Source organism: Myotis lucifugus, unplaced genomic scaffold, assembly GCF_000147115.1.
Source record: "Myotis lucifugus unplaced genomic scaffold, Myoluc2.0 scaffold_30, whole genome shotgun sequence".
In the NCBI taxonomy this organism is placed as follows: Eukaryota; Metazoa; Chordata; class Mammalia; order Chiroptera; family Vespertilionidae; genus Myotis; species Myotis lucifugus.
The window spans coordinates 4202844-4229057 of NW_005871078.1; the positions used below are offsets into that span (position 1 = coordinate 4202844).

The following is a 26214-nucleotide window of genomic DNA, read 5'->3' on the forward strand; positions in this document are numbered from 1 at the left end:
AGATTTAGGCCTGTGAAGTAGTCTGGTGGGACAGGGTCTGAGGGAATCACCAGGGTGGGGTGAGCAGTGTTAGTTTGATGGTGACTCACATTTGGAGCCCACCTGCACCTCCAGGCTGAGTGGGGGAGGACTCAACAAAGGGACACTGGTGTCTGTCAGCACTTCTGTCCTGGACAGAGTTGCCCCTCCACTTTCCCCTGAAGCCAGACAACTCAGTTCGTCCCCATATGTCCTGGTGCTTTTCAAGCTGCTGTCCCTTCGCTGGAGCTTCGGGCAAGTGTCTGTGAGCGAGTTAGTCTGTACTCGGGCCCTTTAGGTGGCCTGAGTCTAACAGCTCTCCTCCTCACCCAGACAGGATCCATGCTGTGTTCACAGCCAGGTATTTCCAGGACCCCCTTTTCCAGCACTGGTGTTGTAGGCTGGGCAGCCCAGTGTAGAGCTGAGAACTCTCATGCCTTCCGATTTTTAACCACCACACATGGGTGTGGGGCCAGCCTGTTTCAGATCTCCATGTCTCCTGACAGTCTCAATATGACTTCTTCTTTATATCCTTAGTTATAGGAATTCTGTTCAGCTAGTCTTCAGGTGTTTCTCAAGGGAGGCAGTTCTGTAATTTAGTTGTAATTTTGATGTGGTAGTAGGAGCAAGCAAGCACAACAGCATTTACCTACTCTGCCATCTTGGCCAGAAGTTGCCCCGTTTTACTTTTAGACAGGAAATGCTAAGTCTCCCAAGTGTTTCCATTCACCTTGCATCATGACCCATTTATTTTCACAGGCCATCTTCTCTTTTACCCTTTCCACTTATTCATTTTCATCCTAAAATTTATCATAAAATATTTCCAAAGGACAGTGCTTACATTAATGAATAGGACTAAGAATATGTTTATTCATGATTGCATGATAAGTAAACTTGTTCTAAGAAGGAGTAAAAGGGAAGCTAAGGAAGTATATCAAAATGTTATAAAAAAAAGATAAAGAGATGGAGACTGAGATAAATAAAATAAGCTGAAGGAAAAGAAAAACATAATGTCCTAGGAATACAGATGCTGATATTTCCTTCTCTTTTAGGAAACACATTATATCCACCAGGGATATTGTAATATGTATAACTTTATACCAGAAAAAAAATATTTTTTGTCTTTTGGCCTGCAAATGCAGGCATTTTAATAACAACAACGATAATTACTGTTGTTTTCATAATAATTTCATTACATGCTAAGCATTTTTCAATGAAGACAGCCAGTCTCAGGTAGGTTAGATAACTTGCTTAACGTCATGGGTGGGAGCTAGTAAGTAGTTGAGCCAGAATTCAAACTTAGGTGTGCTCCTGTGTTGTTAACCTCTGTTCAAATCTGCCCATATAGCCAACTCCATTTCTTCTACAGCTTTTAACCAGATTGAGGTACTCCTGATAGATCGTCTGTGGTTTACCTTAGCATCTAGGTTGATTAAATTGTGCATTGCAGGGCCACAACTTTAATTTTTGTTAAAGAAAAAACAGTTACAGAAAATTTAATTGTGGCTAGGATTTGAGTCATATAAAAATGTTCTAAAGTTGATGGGACCAAAAAAGAGCTCAAAGTAGGCCATTTCCTGAAATCCAATTTGATCAGCACTTTCTTCCAGGGAAAAGAGTCTTTGTAACTGTTACAGGAGAGAGGATTTAGATAACATATTTAACTCCTGGAGCTATCTCCCACACTCCTCATAGGGTAAGAGATAGTGCAAAGAATGAGTCACTCACTAAGGTTGAGCCCAGATTTAATATTCTCTGTCTGAAGTTTTCGCAACTCCTAACATTTTGTGAAACTGGATTTTCTCTCTTGTGATTAGGGCAGCCAGACTGATCTAACCAACCCCAGAGGACCCACGCTGAACTGTGTTCTGTCTATGCCAGTGTCTGCTTACAACGTGCATTTCAGATGCTCTCTCTCCCTTAAGAAATAGAACATTGAGACATATCAGCCCTAGGGACCCTCTGGGAACATTTCTACCCAAAGTAAACACAGGCTTTTCTCAATTGGAGAGTTCCCTTTACTTTATAATAAAACCATACCCGGTCTCCCTTACGTTAGAGTATGTGCTTTTCTCCTGAGGTGTTTTTTTTTTTAATTTTCTTGCTTTATTTCTAAGCAAGTTCCATGTCCATAGTGACCTTAACCCCACAGAGTACAAATTCATCGAGGGTCCAAGATAGAGCCCAGACACTAAATCCCAGTTCACATGTTCATGAGACGCCCATAATCCAAGATTGCCCATTGCTTACACACTTGCTCAGAATATTCCTCATTAGCAGGCATTAAAGCCAAACACCTAGACAACTCCACAAATAAGGCTCATGTGCTAGGCCTCTCGTTCAGGATATGTCAGGGTCCTGTACCAGCCCACCCATCCACTTTGTCCATTGCTACCAGACCCTTTGCTCTCTTTCTGAGAGAAGTGCCACAGATTTCCACTAATATCTCTCTGGGGTGTGTGTGTGTGTGTGTGTGTGTGTGTGTGTGTGTGTGAAATATAAAACCTCCCCTCTCACCTGCCAATTTTTTCTGTGTATCTAGTCATTTTAATTGGCTCATAGCTTATAGTAAATGATTATTGAATGATGGAATGAATGAATATTTATATTCATCTATTCTAGTGTTTATTCTCCAACCTCGAACACAACAAACATTTATTTGTTGAAATAATTAATCAAAGGAATAATTACTTGGAATTAAAATATATGTAACTATATTAAATATCTGCTGTAGACTATCAAAGTATATAATGATTCATATGAAGAATAAAGTAAACATTACATTACTAATTATCTTCTTACCTAAAAGGTTCAGTGTTTTATTGTGACATTGTCAAATGGTGAAAATGAGTTATTCATTTAACATATATTTATTGAGCCCCAACTGTGTGCTGGCTGTTATGCTGGCCCCCAAGGCTTGGGGTGATGGTAGTGAGTGAAGGGCAGGGGTGCCAGGCGAGGCTGGAGAAGGAGGCAGACTGTCCCGGTGTACAACATAGCGATTCAACATCTATAAATAGACTAGATTTTAATGGACCTGTGAAGGTATATATTCACCCAGATGGTAGGAAAACCATCTTTGATTTAGACAGAACCAGCATTATTTATGGTTTAGGGATAGGGGCCATGACTCAGGGAGTGTGCGTGGCTTCTAGAAGCTGGAAAGACAAAGAAATTAGTTCCCCTTAGAGCCCCGGGAAGGAACACACACACACTCTTGAAGGATTGAGACACATCTCTGTTTTATGATTTTGTTTCATTGCCGATAATCAGTATGGTGTTTCAGAAGTTTCAGTAGAAACCAGGAAGTGAGAAAAAGGCAATTGCAGTTAAAACGCTTATAAAGCTATTATGTTTTCACTTTGCAGAAATTTGAGATAATGTGAAATGGCCTTACAGTTAATAGTTTTATGATAATGTCTTTCCATCTCTTCATTGTTGACTAAATTGTGTCAATAACTAATGGCACAATTTATTTTTTAAGTAATTGCTGAGATATTCTGTATGTATTTTCATCCTCTATGCAACTTCTGGGGAAATACTTTTAATTCCTTAATGACATGGCTGTATCCGGTACAGTCATTATGGCTCCGAGTTTCGGAATAGGTATAAGACTGCTTGACACTGCCATCTTCCTGCATTGGCATCACTGCTCCCCTTGTAATACGTGTAGTGTTTCCATCACTGCCCTCATCTCAGTTACCTAGCTATTGAGATTGGTATGAGATGTTTTAACTTCCAGCTCAGATAAGCATCGTTTCTGTTCTAATTATCATGTTGTGCTTTGGGGCAAAATGGGTACTGAGTCCAAAGAGAATATACAAGACACAGAGGCCCAGGTCTGCCAAGTGCTGCTCATTTTAATTCCTACTGCTCTGTGAAAGCAATTTATTCCACTCATTTGGATATAGATTTTAGTGACATACATTAGCACTGAATTCTGACTTAGGGGAGACTTCAAACAGAATTTTTATCTCATTTTCCATTTAAATTCCACAAAAAGCAAGGCAGCTCGAAGAGAGGTTTTCATATATGCATGAACTAGTCTGAGGATTACATTGAAGGAAAAAGAAACAGAGAAGACTGGGTTTCAGACGCTTCCTCTGCTGTGCAGTCTTGGGAAAGTCACTGTATTTCTGAAAGACGTGTCTCATGGGAACTGGGAGTAACGATGCTAATTCTTTGGATTATTATGGGAATTACGGTAAATGAGTTAATGTATAAGGTGCTTTGTATATGATGAAACTTCATGCAAATATTAGTTTCATCAAGTGAAGATTTACAGCTACTCAAGGACATTGCTGTTGCGAGCACAGCTTCCATAAAGAAGCCCCAAAACTCACACTTGATGGAAGGCAGCTGGAGAAGGGGTCGGAGAGAGCGGTAGATGGAAAGCAGCGGGAGGTCAGCTACATTCATTCCCAGACACCTGCAAGTAAAACCAGGGAGGGAGGGTATTGTGCAGGCTGTAGCGGTGGAAAGAAAATCAAGTCAGAGCCCTCGTGAGGTTTGAAACTCTTAAACCTTGAGATGCGCAGATGGCTTTCACAGTGCTTGGTGAGGGAGCATCTTTCCTGTACAGCCATAGGCAGTGACTTTTTAATTAAGTAGAAATTCATTTCTTAGACTAAAAAAATTGATAACAAATATCTGTCTTCTCTAAAGCTTACAATAGAGTGGGAAAACTGTTGTCAGGTGCCGAAAGGTTAGCTTAATGGGAACTGATGAAAGTATTTTTATTGAACAAGCATTTATTGATCATTGATATTATGTAAAATGTGCTAATATTGACCTATGAAGCTCAGGGAGTGAAGAGAGAGACAGAAAGGCTGTGTCCTCACTGGAGAAAGGTCCCAGGTAATGCAAGAGAGTAGAAGTCAGGAAGGAGTGCAAACCCTTCAGTGTGGAAAAACGCTGGGTCTCTGATTGGAACTGAGAAGGATGGTATAACTCACCATCATGAGATCTTGCCACAGCAGTCACATGAGGCCAATCCTAATCTTGTTCCAAAGAAATAACTTTGGTTCCATTCCAAATTGTATTAATTTCATTTACTTTGGTATTTTTTTGTTTGAAGCTAACCAACATAGTGATAAATAATTTAGGTACAATGAAATTATAGATAGATAGATAGATAGATAGATATCTTACCTAATAATAGACAAACATGCAAATTGACCATACTTTTGCTATGCCTTAAGCCATGCCCACCAGCCAATCAGAGCGACTATATGCAAATTAACCCAACAAAGATGGCGGCCGGCAGCCACGGAGCTGGAGCGAGCAGGAGGCTTGCTTGCTCCAGTGATGGAGGAAGCCAAGCTTCCCACCTGCCACCGCCGGCTCTGAGCTCCACTCAAAAGCAACAAAGTTTCAATTATAGAAGCTAAATAAACCCCAGATACCTGCTTCCAGTCACCATGGCCACGGAGCTGGAGCAAATAAAAAAAAAAAAAACAAAAAAAGGAAAGGCTGGGAGCTTCAGTCGCCAGGGGGCTTGGTCAGCCTGAAAATGGCCCTCAGCCCCTCACCCAGGCTGGCCAGGCACCCCAGTGGGGACCCCCACCCTGAAGGGGGTTTGGGCAGCCTGAAAACAGCCATCAGCCCCTCACCCAGGCTGGCCAGGCACCCCAGCAGGGACCCCCACCCTGAAGGGGGTGTGACCAGCCTGCAAACACCCATCAGCCCCTCACCCAGGCTGGCCAGGCACCCCAGCGGGATCCTCACCCTGATCCAGGACACCCTTCAGGGCAAACCAACCGGCCCCCACGCATGCACCAGGCCTCTAGTTTATATAATAAAAGGGTAATATGCAAATTGACCCTAACAGCAGAACGACTGGGAATGACTGGTCACTATGACACACACTGACCACCAGGGGCCAGACGCTCAATGCAGGAGCTGCCCCCTGGTGGTCAGTGCGCTCCCACAGGGGGATCTCTGTTCAGCCACAAGCCAGGCTGATGGCTGCCAGTACAACGGTGGTGGTGGGAGCCTCTCCTGCCTCCTCAGCAGCACTAAGGATGTCTGACTGCAGCTTAGGCCTGCTCCCCGCTGGCTAGTGGACATCCCCCGAGGGCTGCCGGGCTGCCAGAGGGATGTCTGACTGCCAGCTTGGGCCTGATCCCCCAAGGAGCGGGCCTAAGCCAGCAGGTGGACATCCTCCGAGGGGTCCCAGACTGCAAGAGGGCATAGGCCGGGCTGAGGGACCCCCCCGAGTGCACAAATTTTTGTGCACCGGGCTTCTAGTGTGTGTGTGTGTGTGTGTGTGTGTGTGTATAACTTATAAAAAAACTTCATTAATTCATTTTATAAAATGCCTCTTAAGGCTCCAAATTTCTAATGCTTTCGAAATTTAACCATGTTGATGATTTAATTATCTTAATAATATAAAAGTTTTATTTTTACTAGAAAACAATAGTAGTTAACAAAATAATTATTTTTTGCACTTGCCTTTTTGTGACCGTCCTATAGGACACCAATAGAACATTAAAACAGGAGGGAAAGGCGAGACCATAGAAAAACATCTCAGGCCAAGATCATCACGTGGCCTGCACACTGCCATTCTTTTCCAGAATGACTCAACTGCAGATATGTTAGTTTAAATGTTGCCACCCTTGACGTAAGTTTGTTTCATGTCAGATTATTATATAGGAATTATGCCAGTGAACAGAAATTAAAGCATGTGAGTAGTAACAAGTCAAGTTTGTATGGTAACTTTTGCTGGTGCTTTGACGGAATGCCCACAAATTCAAATTTCTCATCATCTTAGTCCTCTGATGGATGGGCCTGTATATCTTTATTTCTCCTCTGAAAAGAGCGAAGGTTTCCTCTCCTGGGGAGATACTCCATCCTGTTCTAGGTCCCTCTCCACCACCACTCAAGGACTAGTAATCAGATCATAAATCCTGGGGCACTCATTTTGTTTTGAGATGGTACCTTCATGATCTTGTTCAAAGAAATCGCAGTCCTGCATCAGGGATGGGAGATGAAATCGTGCCTCACTGATACTTCTCAGTAATGATTGGCAGGTAAAGCCTGAGCAGTGGACCCATTAGAGGAAGAGGAGATGAGTTGCACCAGAAGCAGTAAGCCTTCCCTTTCCCTCTCCAAAAGCCTAGATCTCTTATAAACTCTTTTGGGAAGGGTGCAAAGTTCTGTAGGTTTTGCAATGAGCAAAATTAGAATTTGAAGTTTTGTGTTAGTAGCTACAGGTGGTATTTCCTCCCATCCCTCATATATGAACCTGAAGCAGTTAAATAGTTTCATCATAGTGAATAAAAGCACAACACAAGAAGCATGTACTGTGTAGGAGGCAAGGAGTAAATTACCAGTGGTTCACTGTGGCAAGAGCAGTTGCACTATTTCGTTCCTTTGGTTATTTCCTTGGCTTAAGACTCTTTGGATATCTGATGAAGAGGTACCACAAAGTAATAGGCACAAATAGCTCTACATGTGAACTAGTTTGGGGGTGGGTGTTGAGTAGGCAAGGGAGAGTGGTTCCATATTCCAAGAGAACTGTTGCTTCCTAGATGTGTTATTAAAGGAAGCACTGTGGGTTCTATTACTGGAACAGGGAACTGATCATTTATTTGGTCTGCATGTCAGGTGTTAGTCTAGCCATTCTGCTGGTAAAGATTAGTGCTCTCCCTGTGCTAAAACGAGACAGATGTCACCTGCTTGCGACCTGCAGCTCTGTCCATGGAAGTGCCCTTTGAGCAGCTCCTGTGATTGTAGTTGTTTTTTGTTTTTGCTCCAGGATGTGGTGAGAAAGTGGCCCCATCAGAGAGCGTGACATCTTCTAATCCCAACCCACACACTGATGTCAAAGTATTTGTGTTCTTTCTCCAGAGCACTATGTTCTTCCACCAGCAGTCGCTAAGCTGGGCAAACATGTGGGTATTTTGCAGTAACATTTAGAATATACATTCTTTTCAGTTGAGATTTCTAGTGTTTCTATTTTGAAGGTCAGGGGTGATGTCACAGGCTTAGTCATCAACTGTCTGCGCACCAGAGTGTGTACCCCTCTCCAGTCAGCACCTGCAGTTCTTTTAACATCAGCATGAGGATGAGGAGTTCCTAGGCCTTTTACACATATAAACGTGTATGTATGTGGCCAGATAGTGAAAAGCCACATCAGAGCAAGCACAGAGCTTACCTGAAAATGTGCTACTTCCCATCGTTCCCGCAAGAGGTCAGGCAAGGAACTTCGATAATAATGAATGATTGCTCAGTGAATTGTAGTGATTTGCTTGTTTATAAGCATTCCCTCCCTAGAAGCCTACCTTTCTGTCTTTTTTGCTTTTTCCCCACCTGGCCTCTCCCCTTGTTTCCCTTCCCTCCCTTTTCCTTCCCCACCCCCTTCTTTCTTATTTTCTCATTTTAATATCTTCACAACTCAGAAGACTCTTTGTTTGGAAATGAAGGTTGAGGGTAATTAATCAGGAAATTTCTGATGCTGTTTTCTACTCAAAGCTAAATGCAAATATGAAGGCTTTAGTCATCATTCAGTGGCCATTTACATCTATAGAGAGTACTCAGATGGACTAGAGCAGTGGTCGGCAAACTCATTAGTCAACAGAGCCAAATATCAACAGTACAACAATTGAAATTTCTTTTGAGAGCCAAATTTTTTAAACTTAAACTATATAGGTAGGTACATTGTTATTAACTTAATTAGGGTACTCCTAAGGCTTAGGAAGAGCCACACTCAAGGGGCCAAAGAGCCGCATGTGGCTCGCAAGCTGCAGTTTGCTGACCACGGGACTAGAGGTTGAGATTTAAGAAAGCGGGGATACAAAATGACTATTCTTTTGGCAAAACTTAAATAAATTGCTGTCTTTGTGCAGAGCAGTTAACACTGTATTTAATCTTTGAGACAAGTCTATTAGGAAACTCTTGCCGCTGATAAGTGGCCAAACCAAGCCACAAAACCATGCAGCCTGATTCCAGACCCTGTGGCCTTCACCCTGGTGCTGTGCTGCCTGGGATCAGAGCCCAGGGTAGGATAATGCAGAGCACTGGGTGGTGACCGTGTGAATGAGGAAAATGGAAGGCACTGAGAGGGAGGCACACTCAGTGGTACGCAGACAGCTGATGACTAAGACAGTGACAGGTGAGTAGGCGGCATCTGTATTAGTCTTGAGGGCCGATTTTGACGGTGGTGATCAGGAGTGAGTTTTCCTCTCATAGAGGATATGAGGTGAGTAGCCGCTGGGGCTGGAAAGCAGGTTGAGGAAATACGTGGTCTAGTGTAGTTGGAGAAGGGGATCTGCACAGGCTGCAGCCAGGTTTTGCCAGCCCCATTTCACGGGTGGGAGGGTGTTGAGCAGCTTTGTGGCAAGAGCTCTAGAGGGCACAACTTAATGAGGCAATAGTTTGAAGAAAGGAATGCTAGAAGCAGGAAGAATAATTAGGAGACTGTATTTTTTTATTGCAGCGTAACAGTATTACCACAAACTTAGCAGCTTAAAACAGCACATGTATTCTGCACATGTATTCTGTCACTGTTTCTGCGCCAGGAGTCCAGGCACTGCTTAACTAGGTTCTCACTGTAGGGTCTAAGTCTGTAATCAACGTGTTCACTGGGTTGTATTTCTGAGGTAGGTATCAGGATAATCCTTAGTAGTTTCATCTGAGGCTCAAGTAGGAAAGATTAGCTTTTGTTGGCAGAATTCAGTAAGTTTTATACAAGGACTTCAGTTTCTTGCTAGCTGCCCACCCACGGCTATCTCAGCTCCTGCAGACCGTTTCTCCATGAGCACCCCACACTGGGATCCACACATGCTGGCCTGCCTTTTCAGTGCCAGCAAGGAAGTGAGACACTTCAGCTAAACTATAACCCTGCATATCTAATCACCTGTGTCCTGTCACCTTTCCACATTCTGTCAGAAGTCAGTCACAGGTCATTCACACGCTCAAGGGGAGAGGACTATCCAAGACCATGAACATCAGAAAACACAGATCTTAGAGAGGCTGCTCTGGTGACAGACAAATGTAGTTGATGACATACTCAGGAGTGTGAACTGAGGTGGTATTAATGCAAATAGGAAGACTTAGTTTCAACAATTATGTCTCCGGCCCAGCCAGCGTGGTGCAGTGATTAAGCATTGACCTATGAACCAGGAGGTCAGGGTTCGATTCCTGGTCAGGGCATATGCCCGGGTTGTGAGTTCGATCCCCAGTGTGGAGTGTGCAGGAGGCAGCTGATCAATGATTCTCTCTCATTCTCCCTTCCTCTCTGAAATCAATATATTTTTTTAAAAAAATATGTCTGAGAAATAAAATGATTTCTTCCTATCCCACATGAAGTTCTTTGTATACCTTATCTCATGTAAACCTCAAAATACCTCTTTGAGGTAGGTAACAGGAGAATCCTTAGTTCACAGATGAGGACACAGGCTTTGTAAAGCTAAGTGCCTATATTACATACATCCTAGCTTCAAGTCTGGCATCTCAACCTAGATTTGAACGTAAGATGTCAGTCCCAGAGCTCAAATTCTTAGCTATTTTTCTTTACTTGGACTTAAAAAGTATAAGGATTTAAACACAGATGGATACCTTTTCATGTACCTACTGGCCATCTGTATGTCTTCTTTGTAATGTGCATATTCAGATCCTCTGCCCATTTTTTAATTGGACTGTTCGGGGTTCTTTTGCTATGAGTTGTATGCACAGAGTATTTCTTTGCTCTTAAATTATATTCACTTCTAAAACTTCTATGTGAGCTTGCATTTAATATTTAAATCTTAATTTTTTTCAAGAAAAACATTGGACCTTTTTCTTTAATTATGTTAAGGAACTTCCAAATATGTCGTAGGTGATGACATTAAATTTCTACAACTATGTCCTAAAACACTAAGTTAAATATTTATATTGCATTATTTTTCAGGTGTGAAAATGAAACCAAATTCAAAACAGAAGAAGTATTTTGGGCATATAACTTCTGCCCTACTCCATATTCTTGGACTGCACTTCTGGGCCTTATTTTATATCTCGTTTTCTTCGCACCTGGTAAGCAAGCCTTCATTGTTATTGTTGTGTTTATTAAATTGTCTCTTCTTAGAAGAGACAAGCTACTTTTTTAAAAAAAATCCTTACATATTGCTTTATTGAAATTTAAAAATTTGTATTTCTCAGGAATGGGACCAATGCCTTGGACTGTGAATTCTGAAATATATCCTCTTTGGGCAAGAAGTACAGGAAATGCATGTTCATCTGGAATAAATTGGATTTTCAATGTTCTGGTTTCACTGACATTTTTACACACAGCAGAGTATCTTACATATTATGGTAAGAGGATTTTATTTCCTACTATTTTTAGATATGATTGAAAGACTATATTGTTACATTTTTGCTGTTATGTTTCTGTGATGTGTTCTTGTTCTCCCAAGCCCTTGGAAATGCACCTGGGACAGGTGAGAGGAACTGTCCTTTCGCAAGCAGCACCGCTTCAGTCCCTCAGTGTTATGTAGCCCACCCACCTTCCCAGCCTAAACGTCTCCCTGCTGTCCCCGTTGGAAATCTCCACAGCGTGGCTTTGTTTCATGCAGAAACATAACAGAGAATGGTAGCAAGATGTGGGTGGGGAGTCCAGGCTAATGCTTGAAGATGGCCCAGGACAGGGGCAGGGTCCTGTCCAGAGTGGAACCCGAGTAGAGCTGAAAGCAGCCTCCCGCTGTATCACTCTGCTTTCGTGCCGGGGCACAGGCACATGGTGTCCACAGAGACCAGCACTCACACTGCCAGGACTGCGAACATGTCCAAAGTGTTAAGTAAAAATGTGTGGGGACTGTAACTCAAAATATTGGGAAGTGACTGAGTTAAGGTAAGACCTTGGGAAGGTACTTCAAGTCCATTTTTACTAAAGTGAAAAGACTGTCTTTTCAGCAAGAGGATTTCTTCACTGTATGTTTACAAGTTGTACTAGGATTCTAAGGGATAAAATAGGTTTTCATTCTAATCTCGCAAGCCTCTATGGTGAATATGGAAGGCCTACTGCTTAGACCAGCCGTGGGCAAACTACGCCCCGTGGGCCGGATCAGGCCCGTTTGAAATGAATAAAACTAAAAAAAAAAAAAAAAGACCGTACCCTTTTATGTAATGATGTTTACTTTGAATTTATATTAGTTCACACAAACACTCCATCCATGCTTTTGTTCCAGCCCTCCGGTCCAGTTTAAGAACCCATTGTGGCCCTCGAGTCAAAAAGTTTGCCCACCTCTGGCTTAGACCATTCTCTAATCACCTCCCCATCACTCACCGCATCCCATGCTCTGGACCAGCCGTCGCCAACTGGTGGTCCGAAAGGTTGGCAATCACTGGTTTAAGGAAACCTTTGGAGCAGCAGTCGCCAACCGGTAGCGTCCGCTGCTCTGGACACTTATTTCTTTTTGCAAGGACAGGTTTATTTGCCAGCCCCATATCCCCAACCATAAATTCCTTGAGCTCAGGCCAGGACTAGGCCTTGTTCACCATTATATTCCCAGTACCTTCCAAGGCATCTTATTTATTTGTTAAGCCTCAGAAGTGATGCTTGAATGACTAACTGCACAGATGAATTTTGTAGATGAATATGAGAAACATAAAAATCTATTCCTCCTCTCTTCTAAACATGCTGAATTGCTATTTAACTTTATCATCTTTATAAAACTCTTCTCTCTCCCAATCAACATTTAGAAATATTTTTTTGGAAAGGAAATACACAGGCCTTTCAAACCGGATATATATTAAATATATTCCACTTTATCCCATTTGGCAATTAAAATTTACCTAAGTTCATAAACTTATCTTCCTGGCACCATAAACATTAGCACAATAAATATTTATCCATATTTGCTGATTCTTGAGAATGCTTAAATATTTGAAGACCTAAATGTAGACTACTATCCTGAGAGAGCATTTTTTATAGAAAGGATAGACCAAATAATAAAAATCTACATGGTAAGACTTTTGATAGCAAAGCTCCGCTTCCTTGAATTTATGCTGCCAGGAGAACATGAGCAACAGAAGTAAACTTTACATGGGGCATAGCCAGGCTTCTTTCCAACATCGGTTAGCAGAGCTCTCTGCTTTTTGCATTAAGTCGAGCTTCTATCAGGTGAGCGCACTGGTCCATTTGGTCTACTGCTGGCTAACAGTAGAACAACAGTTCAGTTCAGGTGGGTCCTTCCTGTTTGTTGATCCACATTTTAATCTACATGTTATATGTTAATATTCCTGATTTAACAAATACATACCACAATGATGTATGTCTCTGAAAATACCAGGTCTTCTCTTATTTCCTCCCTTTTTTGTTTCTTACCTCAAATTTTGATTCCTTCCAAAACTATACTGCTTAGGTAGTCGTCCTTAGACCCCATTCAGCAATGTTTATTACTAAAAATTATCATTAAAAATGTCACCAGTATTCCATTTTATGTGGAGCATGTGTGACTAACTGATCCCTTGGAGAGCATTACAATCAGACATGGTCTTTGATTCCCCGTTTTGTGTAATTCAATTAAATATTTATTTTAATTTGAAACTTAATATAGGACTCTAATAAAATTTTCTTCAGAATCAAGCTGCGGAATAGCTGCACTGTTTAACAATCCTGACAGACTCGGTAGAGGCTTTTTTATTTACATTATGATAGTTACATAACTGACTTGCCCATTATGTGAAACAGATCACAGCCTCCTGAGCCTCCCCACGCCTCTAGTTTAACCACAGGTCTCACCACTTACACACCTTTGGCATTTGCCTGCTTTAGATTCCTCAAATCTTATAAAAGGATCTTGTATTTCAATAGAGCTTCCTTGATATTATTTGCTTCAGGAATTTTCCCAATCCATCAAATTGTTTTAGCACTGTCAGATTTGATTAGTCATTTCTAATCATGCCACTACTCCTAAATTGTGAGAGATGATGAATAGTTCCTCAATATTACATTTAGTAAACCCAAACTAGGTTTGCTCTGTTACAGGAGTTCAGCAGCCTGGTTTAGTCTAAAATACTTCATATGTTCCTATATCACCAGCATCATGATCACCGTCCTTTCTTTGTCCTTCTCCACTAAAGATTCCGTTTCTATTCTTAACTCCACAGTTTTGATTATCTGTAATCAAAACACAGGATTTCATCTCCTTTCTCAAAAAGCTAGCTTGCTAGTATCACCTTTTTAATGAAAACCTTTCCAATTCATTAGTCATACTAAATCTTACTCTGCTCTATCTCTAACAGCAACTCTTCTTCCCTTGTCATTTATAGAACTTAGTAATGCTACCACTTTTTTGAGCAACTAACATCCAAAATTCTAATAGGCATGTAACATACATTGTTTCTATTATTTTTAAAATTTCAGTATAGTTGATAATATTACATCAGTTGTATTAGTTTCAGATGCACAATATAGTGATTCAACATTTTTATACCTTACAGTGTGATCACCCCACTAATTCTAGTAATCCTCTGTCACTGTACAACATTATATTATTGACTATATTCCCTTTTCACCCATCTCCGAACCCCTCCCAACCATCTTTCGGTCTCTGTTTCTATAAATCTGCTTTTGTTTTGTTTGTCTGTAGTTTTTTAGATTCCACATATAAGTGAAACTATATGTATTTGTATTTCTCAACCTGTGGGTCGCGACCCCTTTGGCGGTCGAACGGCCCTTTCACAGGGGTCGCCTAAGACCATCCTGCATATCAGATATTTACATTACGATTTATAATAGTAGCAACATTACAGTTATGAAGTAGCAACGAAAATAATTTTATGGTTGGGTCACTGCCGGAAGCCGGTCCTTCCTTGCAGCTTGACATAGTTGCTGCAGGGAAGAAACATCTGCACAGCATATGTTGTCCAGGTCACAACATGAGGAACTGTATTTAAAGGGCCAGAAGGTTGAGAACCACTGCTCTAGATCCATCCATGTTGTTGCAATTGGCAAGATTTCATTATTTTTATTGCTGTGTAATATTCCATTGTGTACGTATACCCCATCTTCTTTATCTACTCATCTATAGATGGACACCTAAGTTGTTTTCATATGGCTGTTGTAAATAATGCATATATCTTTTTGGATTAATATTTTGGATTTCTTCAGATAATACTGAGAAGTGGAATTGCTGGGTCATAAGGTATTGTCTAGTTTTTTGGGGAATCTCCATAATGTTTTCAGTGGCTACACCACTTTGCAATCCTACAAACATGGCACAAAAATTCCCTTTTCTACACATCCTTGATGACACAAGTTACTTGTTTACTTACCGATAATGGCCATTCTGACTGGTATATGGTGGTATCTCATTGTGGTTTTGATTTGCATTTCCCTGATGATTATCTTTGCATATGTCTGATGGCCCATCTGTATGTCTTCTTTGAAGTAATGTCTTTTCATGGTCTCTGTTTATTTGTTGATTGGATTGTTTTCTCTTTGTATGAGCTTCTTATATATTTTGGATATACCATTTGTGAATATATTCTCTCATGCAGTAGGTTGTCTTTTTGTTTTGATGGTTTCCTTAATTATGCAGAAACTTTTTTAGTTTCATGAAGTCCCATTTGTTTATTTTTGCTTTTATTTCCCTTACTTGAGGAGACATATCCAAAAGGATATTACTCAGACTGATGTCAAATAGTTCACTACCTGTGTTTTCTTCTAGGAGTGTTATGGTTTCAGGCCTTATGTTTAAGGTTTAACCCAGTTTGAGTTTATTTTTGTTTATGGTGTAAGAGAATGGTCCGGATTAATTTTTTTACATGTATCTATTCAATTTTCCCAACACTACTTGTTGAAGAGATTGTCATTACTATATGCTTACCTCCTTTTTCATAAATTAGTTCACCATATAAGCGAGGATTTATTTCTGGGCTCTCTATCCTGTTCCATTGATCTGTGTGTCTGTTTTTATGCCGGTACCATCCTGTTTTGATTATTATAGTTTTGTAGTATAATTTGAAATCAAGGAACATGGTACCTCCAACTTTGTTCTTCTTCCTCAAATTGCTTTGGTTACTTATGGTCTTTTGTAGTTCCATATAAATTTTAGGATTATTTGTTCTAATTCTGAGAAGAATGTTGTTGGTATTTTTATAGAAATTGCATTGAGTCTGTAGTTAGCTTTGGGTCATGTAGCCATTTTAACAATGTTAATCCTAGTCCATGAGCATGGTATATAGCCTTCCATTTATTTGTGTCCTCTTTAGTTTCTTTCTTCAATAGCTTATAGTTTTCCTATACACTAATAATGAACAATCAGAAGAGAAAATTAAGAAAACAATCCATTTACAATTGCATCAAAAATAATAAAATGCCTAGGAATAAATTTCACCAAGTAGGTCAAAGACCTATACATCATTGAAAAAAGAAATTGAAGAGGACACAAATAAATGAAAGGATTTACTAGACTCATGGATAGAAGAATTAACATCCTTAAAATGTTCATACTACCCAAGCCTCTGCACATTCAATGCAATCAATCCCTATCAAAATACCAATGGCATTTTTCATAGAGCTATAACAAATAATCCTAAAATTTACATGGACCACAAAAGGTTCTGAATAGCCAAAGCAATCTTGAGAAAGAAAAACAAAATTGGAGTTATTATTCTACCTGATATCAAACTATACTAAAAGGCTACAGTATTCAAAACAGCATAGTTTTGGCATAAACACAAACATATAGATCAGTGGAACAATATAGAGAACCTAGGGGGGAAAACATGCTGTTATGGTCAATTAATCTATGACAAAGTATGACAAAATGGGGTAAAGACAGTCAGTCTTCAATAAATGACATCAGGAAAGCTAGACAGATATTTGCAAGAAAATGAAACTGAATCATTTAAAGTATGAACCAAAACTATAAAACTCCTAAAAGAAAACATAAGCAGTAAACTCTGACATTGCTCTTAGCAACACTTTTTTGGATATGTCTCCTCAGGCAAGGTAAAAATAAAAAAATGGGACTACATCAAACTAAAAAGTTTTTGCACAGTGAAGGAAACCATCAACAAAATGAGTAGGCAGCCTACTGAGTAGGAGAAGATATTTGCCAATGATACATCCTGCATGGGATTAATATCCAAAATATGTAAAGAATTCATACCAAAAAAGAATCCCATTAAAAAATTGATAGAGCCCTGAGCGGTTTGGCTCAGTGGATAGAGCGTCGGCCTGCGGACTCAAGGGTCCCGGGTTCGATTCCGGTCAAGGGCATGTTCCTCGGTTGCGGCACATCCCCAGTGGGGGATGTGCAGGAGGCAGCTGATGGATGTTTCTCTCTCATCGATGTTTCTAACTCTCTATCCCTCTCACTTCCTCTCTGTAAAAAATCAATAAAATATATATATTTTTAAAAATTGATAGAGGACATACATATAGCCAGTAGACAAATGAAAAGATGCTCAATATCACGAGTCATCAGGGATTTCAAATTAAAACTACCATGAGATATCACCTCACACCTGTCAGAATGGCTACCATCAATGAAACAATAGGTGTTGGAGAGCATGTGGAGAAAAGGGAACCCTCAGTGTTGGTGGAATTGTGAATTAGTGCAGCCACTATGGAAAACAGTATAGAGGTTACTAAAAATATATATAACTACCTTATGACCCAACAAGTCCACTTCATTGCAGCATTATTTACAATAGCCAGGAAATAGAAGCAACCTAAATGCTCACCAATAGACTCATAGATTCAGAGAACAAATGATGGTTGCCAGATAGGAAGGGCTGGGCAGATGGATAAAAAAAGGTAAAGGGAATAAGAACTACAAATTGGTAGTTATAAAAATAGTCATGGGATGTAAAGTACAGCATAAGGAATATAGTCAATAATATAACATGTATGGTGTCAGATGGGTATTAGATATATCAGGATGATCACTTCATAAGTTGTACAAATGTCTAATCACTATGTTGTATACTTGAAACTAATATAATATTGTATGTCAACTATAAGTAGAATATTTTTTAAAAAATTTAATTACACCAGAATAAAAATTTCTTAAATAAAAAAATAAGCTTTGTAGTATGTCAGATGGTGCTAACTGGACTAGAGTGGTCTAAGAGAAGGCACAAGGAGACCAATTAGGAGACTGTTTGCAACAATGCAGATGAGGGAGGATGGTATCAGTGCAACGGTTAGAAGTGTCATCTCTCAGATTATGAAAGTAGATTCACCGGGATTTCCTTAACAGATTGGATATTGGAGGGGTATTGGAGGGGAGAGTAAGAAAAATGTCAAGGCTGATTCCAGACTTTGGGCATAAGAGACTGTAAGCGTAGTGTTGCCATGTACTCCATTAAGTCATGAAATCAGCAGTGTCATAATTTGATGTCATTGCAGAAATATAAGATAAATGAGAATGAAATTTCTCCCTCAGAGTATCTCCAGCCTAGCAGACAAGAAAGACAAAATAAATGTGCATAATTATAATACTTCTTGGTTACTATGATAGGGGGCCTCAGAAAAGTGCTGTGAAAACTCATAGGAAAGAAGCAGTTATCTCCAGCCAGGAAGGGGAGGGAAGACCTAAAAGCAGAAGTTATATATGAACCTTGTGTATAGTTCTTGAGTTTGGCATTACATGACTTTAGAAAAATAAATTGCATTATATTCATAGGGTTAGAACAATTAGAGTGACCTGGCTGGCAGTAATTTTTTGGTTCCATTTCCGACCATAGTTAATTATGCTTCATTGACCAGAAAAAAAAGTCAAAACCAAGCCCTCTTTCCATCCTAGGCACACATATACACAGCAGGGCCTCAAATAACTTAGTTGCACTCAGTATTGTTTTGTTACTACATTGATGAGATGCAGCAAGAACAACTCTTATTTATATCAATTAGTCTATGGTAAAATTGGTTTCATTATACAGTTAACCCTTGAACAACACAATTTGAACTACAGTTCCACTTATACATGGATTTTTTAATAAATGCATACAGTACTGTAAATGTGTTGCCTTATCCTTATTATTTTCTTAATATAGTATCTTTTCTCTAGCTTCCTTACTGTAAGAATACAGTATTAATACATACAACATAACACATGTGTTAATCAACTATGTTAACGATAAAGCTTCCGGTCACACTAGGTTTAGGCTATTAGTGAAGTTTGTGAAGAGGCAAAAGTTACATGTGGATTTTCAACTGCACAGGGCTCCTAACCCCACCCTTGTTCAGGAATCAACTGAATATCATCTTGCCTCAGTTCTAAGAACCTACTGAGGACTTAACTGTACATTATTTTCCATCGCAGGAGCCTTCTTCCTCTATGCTGGATTTGCTGCTGTGGGACTCCTTTTCATCTATGGCTGTCTTCCTGAGACCAAAGGGAAAAAATTAGAGGAAATTGAATCGCTCTTTGACAACAGGCTCTGTACATGTGGCGCTACTGATTCTGATGAAGGGAGATATATTGAATATATTAGGGTAAAGGGAAGTAACTACCATCTTTCTGACAACGATGCTTCTGATGTGGAGTAATTTTCAACTGCTGATATATGTGGTTATTAAACAAACTTGGGAGGAAAAAGCAGCAATTGGTGACCTCACTGCCCTGCTTCTAATCTGGTTCTTTCCACAGTCCAGTTTTGGATGACTTCTTATTCTAAAATCCTTGATTAGGAGGAAGATACAATCATGTTGACACTTCTTTTCGTAAGTTGAAATGTAAAAAAATATATATTTACAGAGATTTTAAAATAATAATCATTGAACAACTGTGTGTAATTCCTTCCTGAGATAGTCTAAAATGAATATTGTATTCAGTGATTTCAGTGGTATCCTTTTTTCCTAAGACCATATATAACTATTAGTGGCAATTAAGTCAGTACTAATCTAGCTGAATCATGTATGTGATATAAAGAAGCATTCTAGGATATGGTCTAAGATGTTTTCTATCAAAACCTGGCCTATTGGCCCTAAATTTTCCAAGGACAAGTATCTTATCTGTGATCAGCTATTCGAAAGTAAATTCCATTAAGCTTTCATCAACAAATTCAAGTGCCTCCTACTTGGGCACAGCTGTCTTATCTCCTCTGGATTCCACATTTTGGTTTCTCGTTCCAAGTCAGATCTTGATTGTTCTTCAGAAATTGACTCCACACAGGATCTTTTGAACATTATGAAAAGCAGGTCTTTTGGGGTATATTTTCATACATATTTTTTGCATCAGTGATAAGTGTACATTTGCACAGATAAGCTAGCAAGTTTTGATAAGTATATTTTATTGCTAGAAACGTCAGAAAGAAAAGATTTTTATGGATCCCTAATTGAGTTAGTCACTTAGGTATGGAACTATAAATATAAATAGCACTAGATCTTCAACAGCATTTCAGGGTTGGTTTTTGTACATGCCAAAATCACTTGATACTCACCACACCTTTGCACATCAATTCTTAAGTCCTATGTGTGCCTTCATTTGTGTTATATACATAGCTGCCATCAGACTATTTCTCCCTTCTTTTATTCAAATAATTTCTGAAACAAAAAAGGAAGAAAATCAGTGACAAATAATACTGCTATTGTTGCTATTTATTTAGATAGTGGGACTTATTTTTAAGTTATTTTAACTTTTTATTAATTTTCCTAAGGGTATTGTCACTTTTTTTTTTTACTTAATAGTACTTGTCTTTTTTTTTACTGTAAGAGCATAAACTAATTTTTTATTTTGCACACCCTTTCTCATTTTCCCTGACAATTTACATCCCCTACTATCCCCCCCAAAACAACACATAGATTTGTCTGTGGATGTTTCCTTTTACTCATGTTTAACTTGAATTTTTTCCCTTCTTGTCTAAAAATTGTAGTTTACTATAGGAATAGATTAATGATTCTCATATAGCACACATCTTTAAGAAATGTTGACTTTCTGCATTTCTATGTCTTTTCAGAGTTTATTGGTTTTTATGTTCCTTCATCAATGAACTCTAATTTTTGTTTTTATATATTAAGAACTATACAATATATACAAAGTTACTTGCTAGTTCCAGTGAAATTCTGAATGACTCTTCTTTGGCCAGCTATGAATGCATAAGTTTGATGCATTTTAACATGGCTCTAAACATCTAATAAGGTATTCTTGGGAGTGAAAAGGTGGCTATCGCTAAATTCATTGTGTTTCTGCCAGTCTCCAAGATGTTTTTTCTTCTCTTTAAGTCTGACTTGTTCACATCACAATGTCAAAGCTGAGAATGTAGCCAAAAAGATTCATTCTCTAAGTCACCAGGGGTGTGTGATATGTGCTTTAATGGTCACTTTACTGGTAAAAAAATGTTCTTGCTTTGATCATTACATATAATAAAACATTTATTTGACAGAGTGTTTTTTTCCTTGAATTAGGTGCTTTGACAATTGATTTCTCAATGGATGTTAATATTAATTTGTCCCATAAGAGCAGATGTGATTTCATAGAGAAATTTATTATTCTATTGACATTTCTTATCTATGTAACATTTCATAAGGTAAAGTGAAATGGAAAGGGAAGGGTCTGTTGTATATTAAAATCAAAATATGATGGAGAGAAAAGATATTTAGACCAATAAAGTACTCACCTTAAGAATTCTTCTGATTTATCCAAATAATTGCCTCAGTTCTTCTCTTTATTATATATGTAGCCTTAACTCAGCTGGGCTGAATGCACAGTAACTTTATTAAAGGAGCAACTTAACTCTTATTTTTTTGTAAAGCAGAATATGGCCAGTTTCCCTGATATATGCAAATGGTATTTTCAACTTTATACCCATAAATGCACATTATAACAGGGAAAATTTGCCACAGTCCTCCTCAACCCCTTCTTTAAAGGACTATTTGTTATTTATATAGTGATAAAGATAACATTCCATATCTTTGAAGTACAGAACAGAGAGGCACAGTATAAGAATTATTTATAATTTTTTAAAAACAAATAACTACTTCAAAAGGAACCTTATACAATTAGGGATTATTTTTAGATTCGGTGAATATTTATAGTATATTAAAAATTTAATGTTTGAATTTTGAAAGTTTTTTTAAGTTCTCAGCATTATTAGCTACCACTATCAACTTGAAAACATTCTGTTTGAAATATCATCAAATATATATTTTATAGGACAATTTATATATGGTTTAATCTACCATATTAAAATGCATTAAGCATCATGTATTTAACTGAAATTATAGGTCTGCTTCTAGACATGTTGCAAGTTCAACAGATTTATATTGAGTTTTAGGAAAACATAGTGAAGAAAGCTGTAACCCCTGTTAAGGCTTATTAGCTGAATGGCTGATGAGATCAGCACTAGACTTGAGAAATATAACTTTCCATCTGCATCTGAACACTTAAGTCTAAAAGTGATGTCAGGTTTTAAAGATTTGGTATTAATATTTTTCTTCAATATAAACATTCCTAATAATTTTGATTGATGCACCTTAGTCAATAATTACCAAGCACATGATTTTATGTATATGTAAAATGTCTAAATTAAAAGTAGACTTAAAAAGTTTGAAATTTTGTTCCCAATCATATGCAATAGTTAGTTCACTGATGTAGCTATGAGGGTAATGCTATCAAGTGCTTTCTCATAGCTTTATTTTACCACTAATTAAGATTAAATATATGAATATAAATATGTTTTTAAGTAATTCACTCTAAAACAAATCTGTTAAAGAATTTAGAAATTATTTACTCTAATTTCAAAATCAATTATCCAGAGGAAGAATGAACAGGAAAAACATAAGTTGACAATTTGTCCTTTTTCTTTTTCTTCAGAAAGTAAAATTGAAATGCATTATAATAATCCATAGATCCAGGGGGTAGATATTAGAAAATACTATCCATATGTTATCCAAGACAATCTCGCAATCTAAATGACACTAATATAGTTTATAAATACTGGAATACAGTGAGGGGACTGGAAGGATTGTTTTGATTTTATTTCATAGGCACAGTAATTAAAAACAACATGAGATATTTTATTATAATCAGATTTTTTAAACCATTCTCTTAAATAAAATCTCAAATTATACTAAGCACCCAATAACTGACAGTTGTTGTGACAAATTTTCAATTACCAAATTCAGACCTTTTCACTAACAACAAATACAAGAATGATATACCTGGCCAGGAGCAGAGAATTCATAATATGTGTTTTATAACAAAATGTATTAAATTGTGGATAAAATTTACAGCTCATGTGTAAATGCTGCCTCTAAAAAAAAAATCAGAATTGTTCTGTTTTAATGTCCTTTTTCTGTCATGTTCTATTACTTTTCTTAGCCTCAAGTACAGTAATGTTAATCTAATTGGTGAAGTGATTCAGGTTATAGCAGTGAATCAAAGGTTGGTTCATGTAGTTCTGGGTGGACAATCTTGCCATTTTCTAGAAATAGCATCATTTAAAAATGCCAAACAGCTAACTGCTATCAACTCTCATATATTGTCTCTTAAAGAAGGAAATTTTTGTGTGCCAATAATCATCAGAGAGATATTTTATAAGTATTAATCATGTTCAGAAATACATGAAAGAATTTTATCCAGATTTGCTTGTGAGTGTTAAAACATATAATTCCTATAAATCGTTACTTTGTACGTATAAAATAGTCTGCTGCACTTGAGTGATTTGGTCTGTGGAATGTTAAATACCTACCTTTGTTTAGCAGTAATATTCAGATTTTTGTTTTAGACAGTTAAGTTCTTGTGTTTGTCATATCAATATAAATGAGAAAATGCAGCCTACATGTACTTAAAAGATAAAAACCAGTATTTTGTAAAGTTTTAAAATGTTAGCAAATTTTAATATTCCAGTAGCATTCCATCTCATTTCAAGATTAAAAAAAGATGAGACTGAACTCTAGCCAAAGTAGAAAATTTATACTCTACATGTCCAAACTGGTTCTTAACATTTTTGGACTATATTTCACTTGATGTTATAATATCTTTTATTTATAATGTTCAAAATTCTATTTAGAGGCTCTAATGTATATCTAGACTAAATCTAAACTGTTTTATGCTTTTAAAATATGTTTTCAAAGTATATATTTTATTTTCTGAGTGCATGTTATGGAGTGTTTAATATTCACATGTCTTGGCAAATCCAATATAAGTATTTATTCCTACATGTGACATGAGATATGTCTTAAAAATTATGAATATGTATAATTTCCTTCAAAGTCATTCTAGCCTATGGCTTATCAAAAGTATTGTATATTTTATGGAGATTTAGTGATGTATATGTAAATGTTTTTTAAGTTATTTTATTGAAGTTTATCTTTACATAAAATTAAAATCTTTTTTTAAAAAATGTGTCAGTGCCAGAACTATAAACGGAAATAAATAAAAGTTAAGACAATTCATTCTCATTGATCTTCCTTGTATTTTTGCATTTTCTCTAATTCTTGTCCTTAGATTTTGGGGTTTAGCTTACATAGTAAAAACATCTACAAAGATTTACCTCTACGTATTTATGCAATCCTTCTCATTTTAAAGATATTTTCCTATTTTCATCATGGGTAAACTCATCTTTGAAAAACATTTTATAATATCTAAAAATTGTTCCGAAGAATTATTCTAAATAGTAAATATAAAACTTTAAAATGAAGTGCTTAGGAACCCTTGAAATATTTCTGGTAGTTGTCAGAACAAGATGTTTCCATGAACCATTATGTTGGGTTGACAAAAATACCTGCAGGATGACCAGTTGACAGTCCTTTTGGGACACTTTTGCTCTCCACTATCTTTCTGCCCCAACCGTAGCTTTTATTAGTAACATTATGTTTGATCTGGGGAGCTACCAGACTTATTCCACAGTTAGGGTGGGTCATCCTGAGTCCAGCTATAGAAATAGCCCAAGCAGACCCTCTCAAGACACTAGTCAGCCGTGGGCAAACTACGGCCCGCGGATCCGGCCCGTTTGAAATGAATAAAACTAAAAAAAAAAGACCGTACCCTTTTATGTAATGATGTTTACTTTGAATTTATATTAGTTCACACAAACACTCCATCCATGCTTTTGTTCCGGCCCTCCGATCCAGTTTAAGAACCCATTGTGGCCCTCGAGTCACAAAGTTTGCCCACCCCTGCACTAGATCTACTATAACTCAAAGGCTTACAATGCAGTTGCAACTTACCCAAGGATTCTGATGGCAGCAGGCAAGGTTAAAATACTACAGTCAAAATGACCCTTGACAATCCCATAAATTATGTATAAAGTGTCCACTCACCTGGACAACTGAATAGTGTGGTACTTGTCTGAATCAGTGGTCAGGGGAGTCCTCATGTCATTGTGCAATCTTGTGGGGTAAATGTTGTCCATTTATCAACACTACCACTTAAATTGAGAATATTTTGGTGGCTTGCGCAAGATCATACAGGAGGAAGTGGTAAACTTCTCTGCACTGACGACTCCAACAGTCTTCCTCTTGGTCCTTATTCATAATATCTTCTTGTCAGATCCAGGCAGAAAGATTAAAAAACAGACATTGTGAATACCTGTATTATAACTTAAAGAATGTGCAGAAAAAGAATCACATACCTCATTTTAAACTGGACTACAGACCCAAATCGTGAAAACCTTTCATTTGGGGATTCTTTTCCAAATATGAAGCAGTATATGGTACACTGTTTAAGAGGTCAGACTGAAGGCATATTGTCTAGGTCTGAATCCTAGCTGTCAACTTGCTGCTCAGTAACCTCAATTACACGGAGTTACTCTATGCCTCACTTTCTTTTCTGTAAATGGAGATGTCGTTACTGTCATATATGTGTTGGGGGATCATATCAGTTAATCGTGTAAAGCACTTAGAGCAATGACATGAAGTGCTGATGACTGTGGGCTGTTGTTAGTGTCATCGTCTGTATGCTGTCCCTGATGCTGCTAATGTGATCTCCAAAGTACAAGCAATGTGCTTATAAATTCCCTTCCTGGGAACAATTACTAGGAACAGGAGCACATGGGCTTCTTTGACATATGTCCTACAGGCTGTGTGACTGCATAGCCAGGCTCCCTTCTGACCAGAATAGTTTGAGCTGACCTGGCTGATGTCCCTCTTCCTTTCTCCATCTCTTCCATGAACATTCTTCTGAATGGCACTGTTGATAAGACAGCCTCATTGTCTCCAGATTAACAGCATTTAATGTACAGTTTCTATTTATATGATCTCACTGTCAAGAAACAAAGTAATTTTAGAAAATTTCTCAGTCACCTTTCACCATTTAAAAA

The 26214-nt window shown here is 38.1% G+C and overlaps 1 protein-coding gene across 1 annotated transcript in view; it reads left to right on the top strand.

Annotated features, from left to right (window-relative positions):
- Positions 1-21575, top strand: part of SLC2A13 (solute carrier family 2 member 13) — a gene marked incomplete at its 5' end in the record, with an annotated part of 284652 nt that extends 263077 nt beyond the window's left edge. Inside the window, 3 exon segments of the mRNA XM_014454075.2 lie at positions 10910-11031; positions 11158-11310; positions 19275-21575. Coding sequence (XP_014309561.1) covers positions 10910-11031; positions 11158-11310; positions 19275-19501 — 502 coding nt within the window.
- Between the last annotated feature and the right edge of the window lie 4639 nt (positions 21576-26214).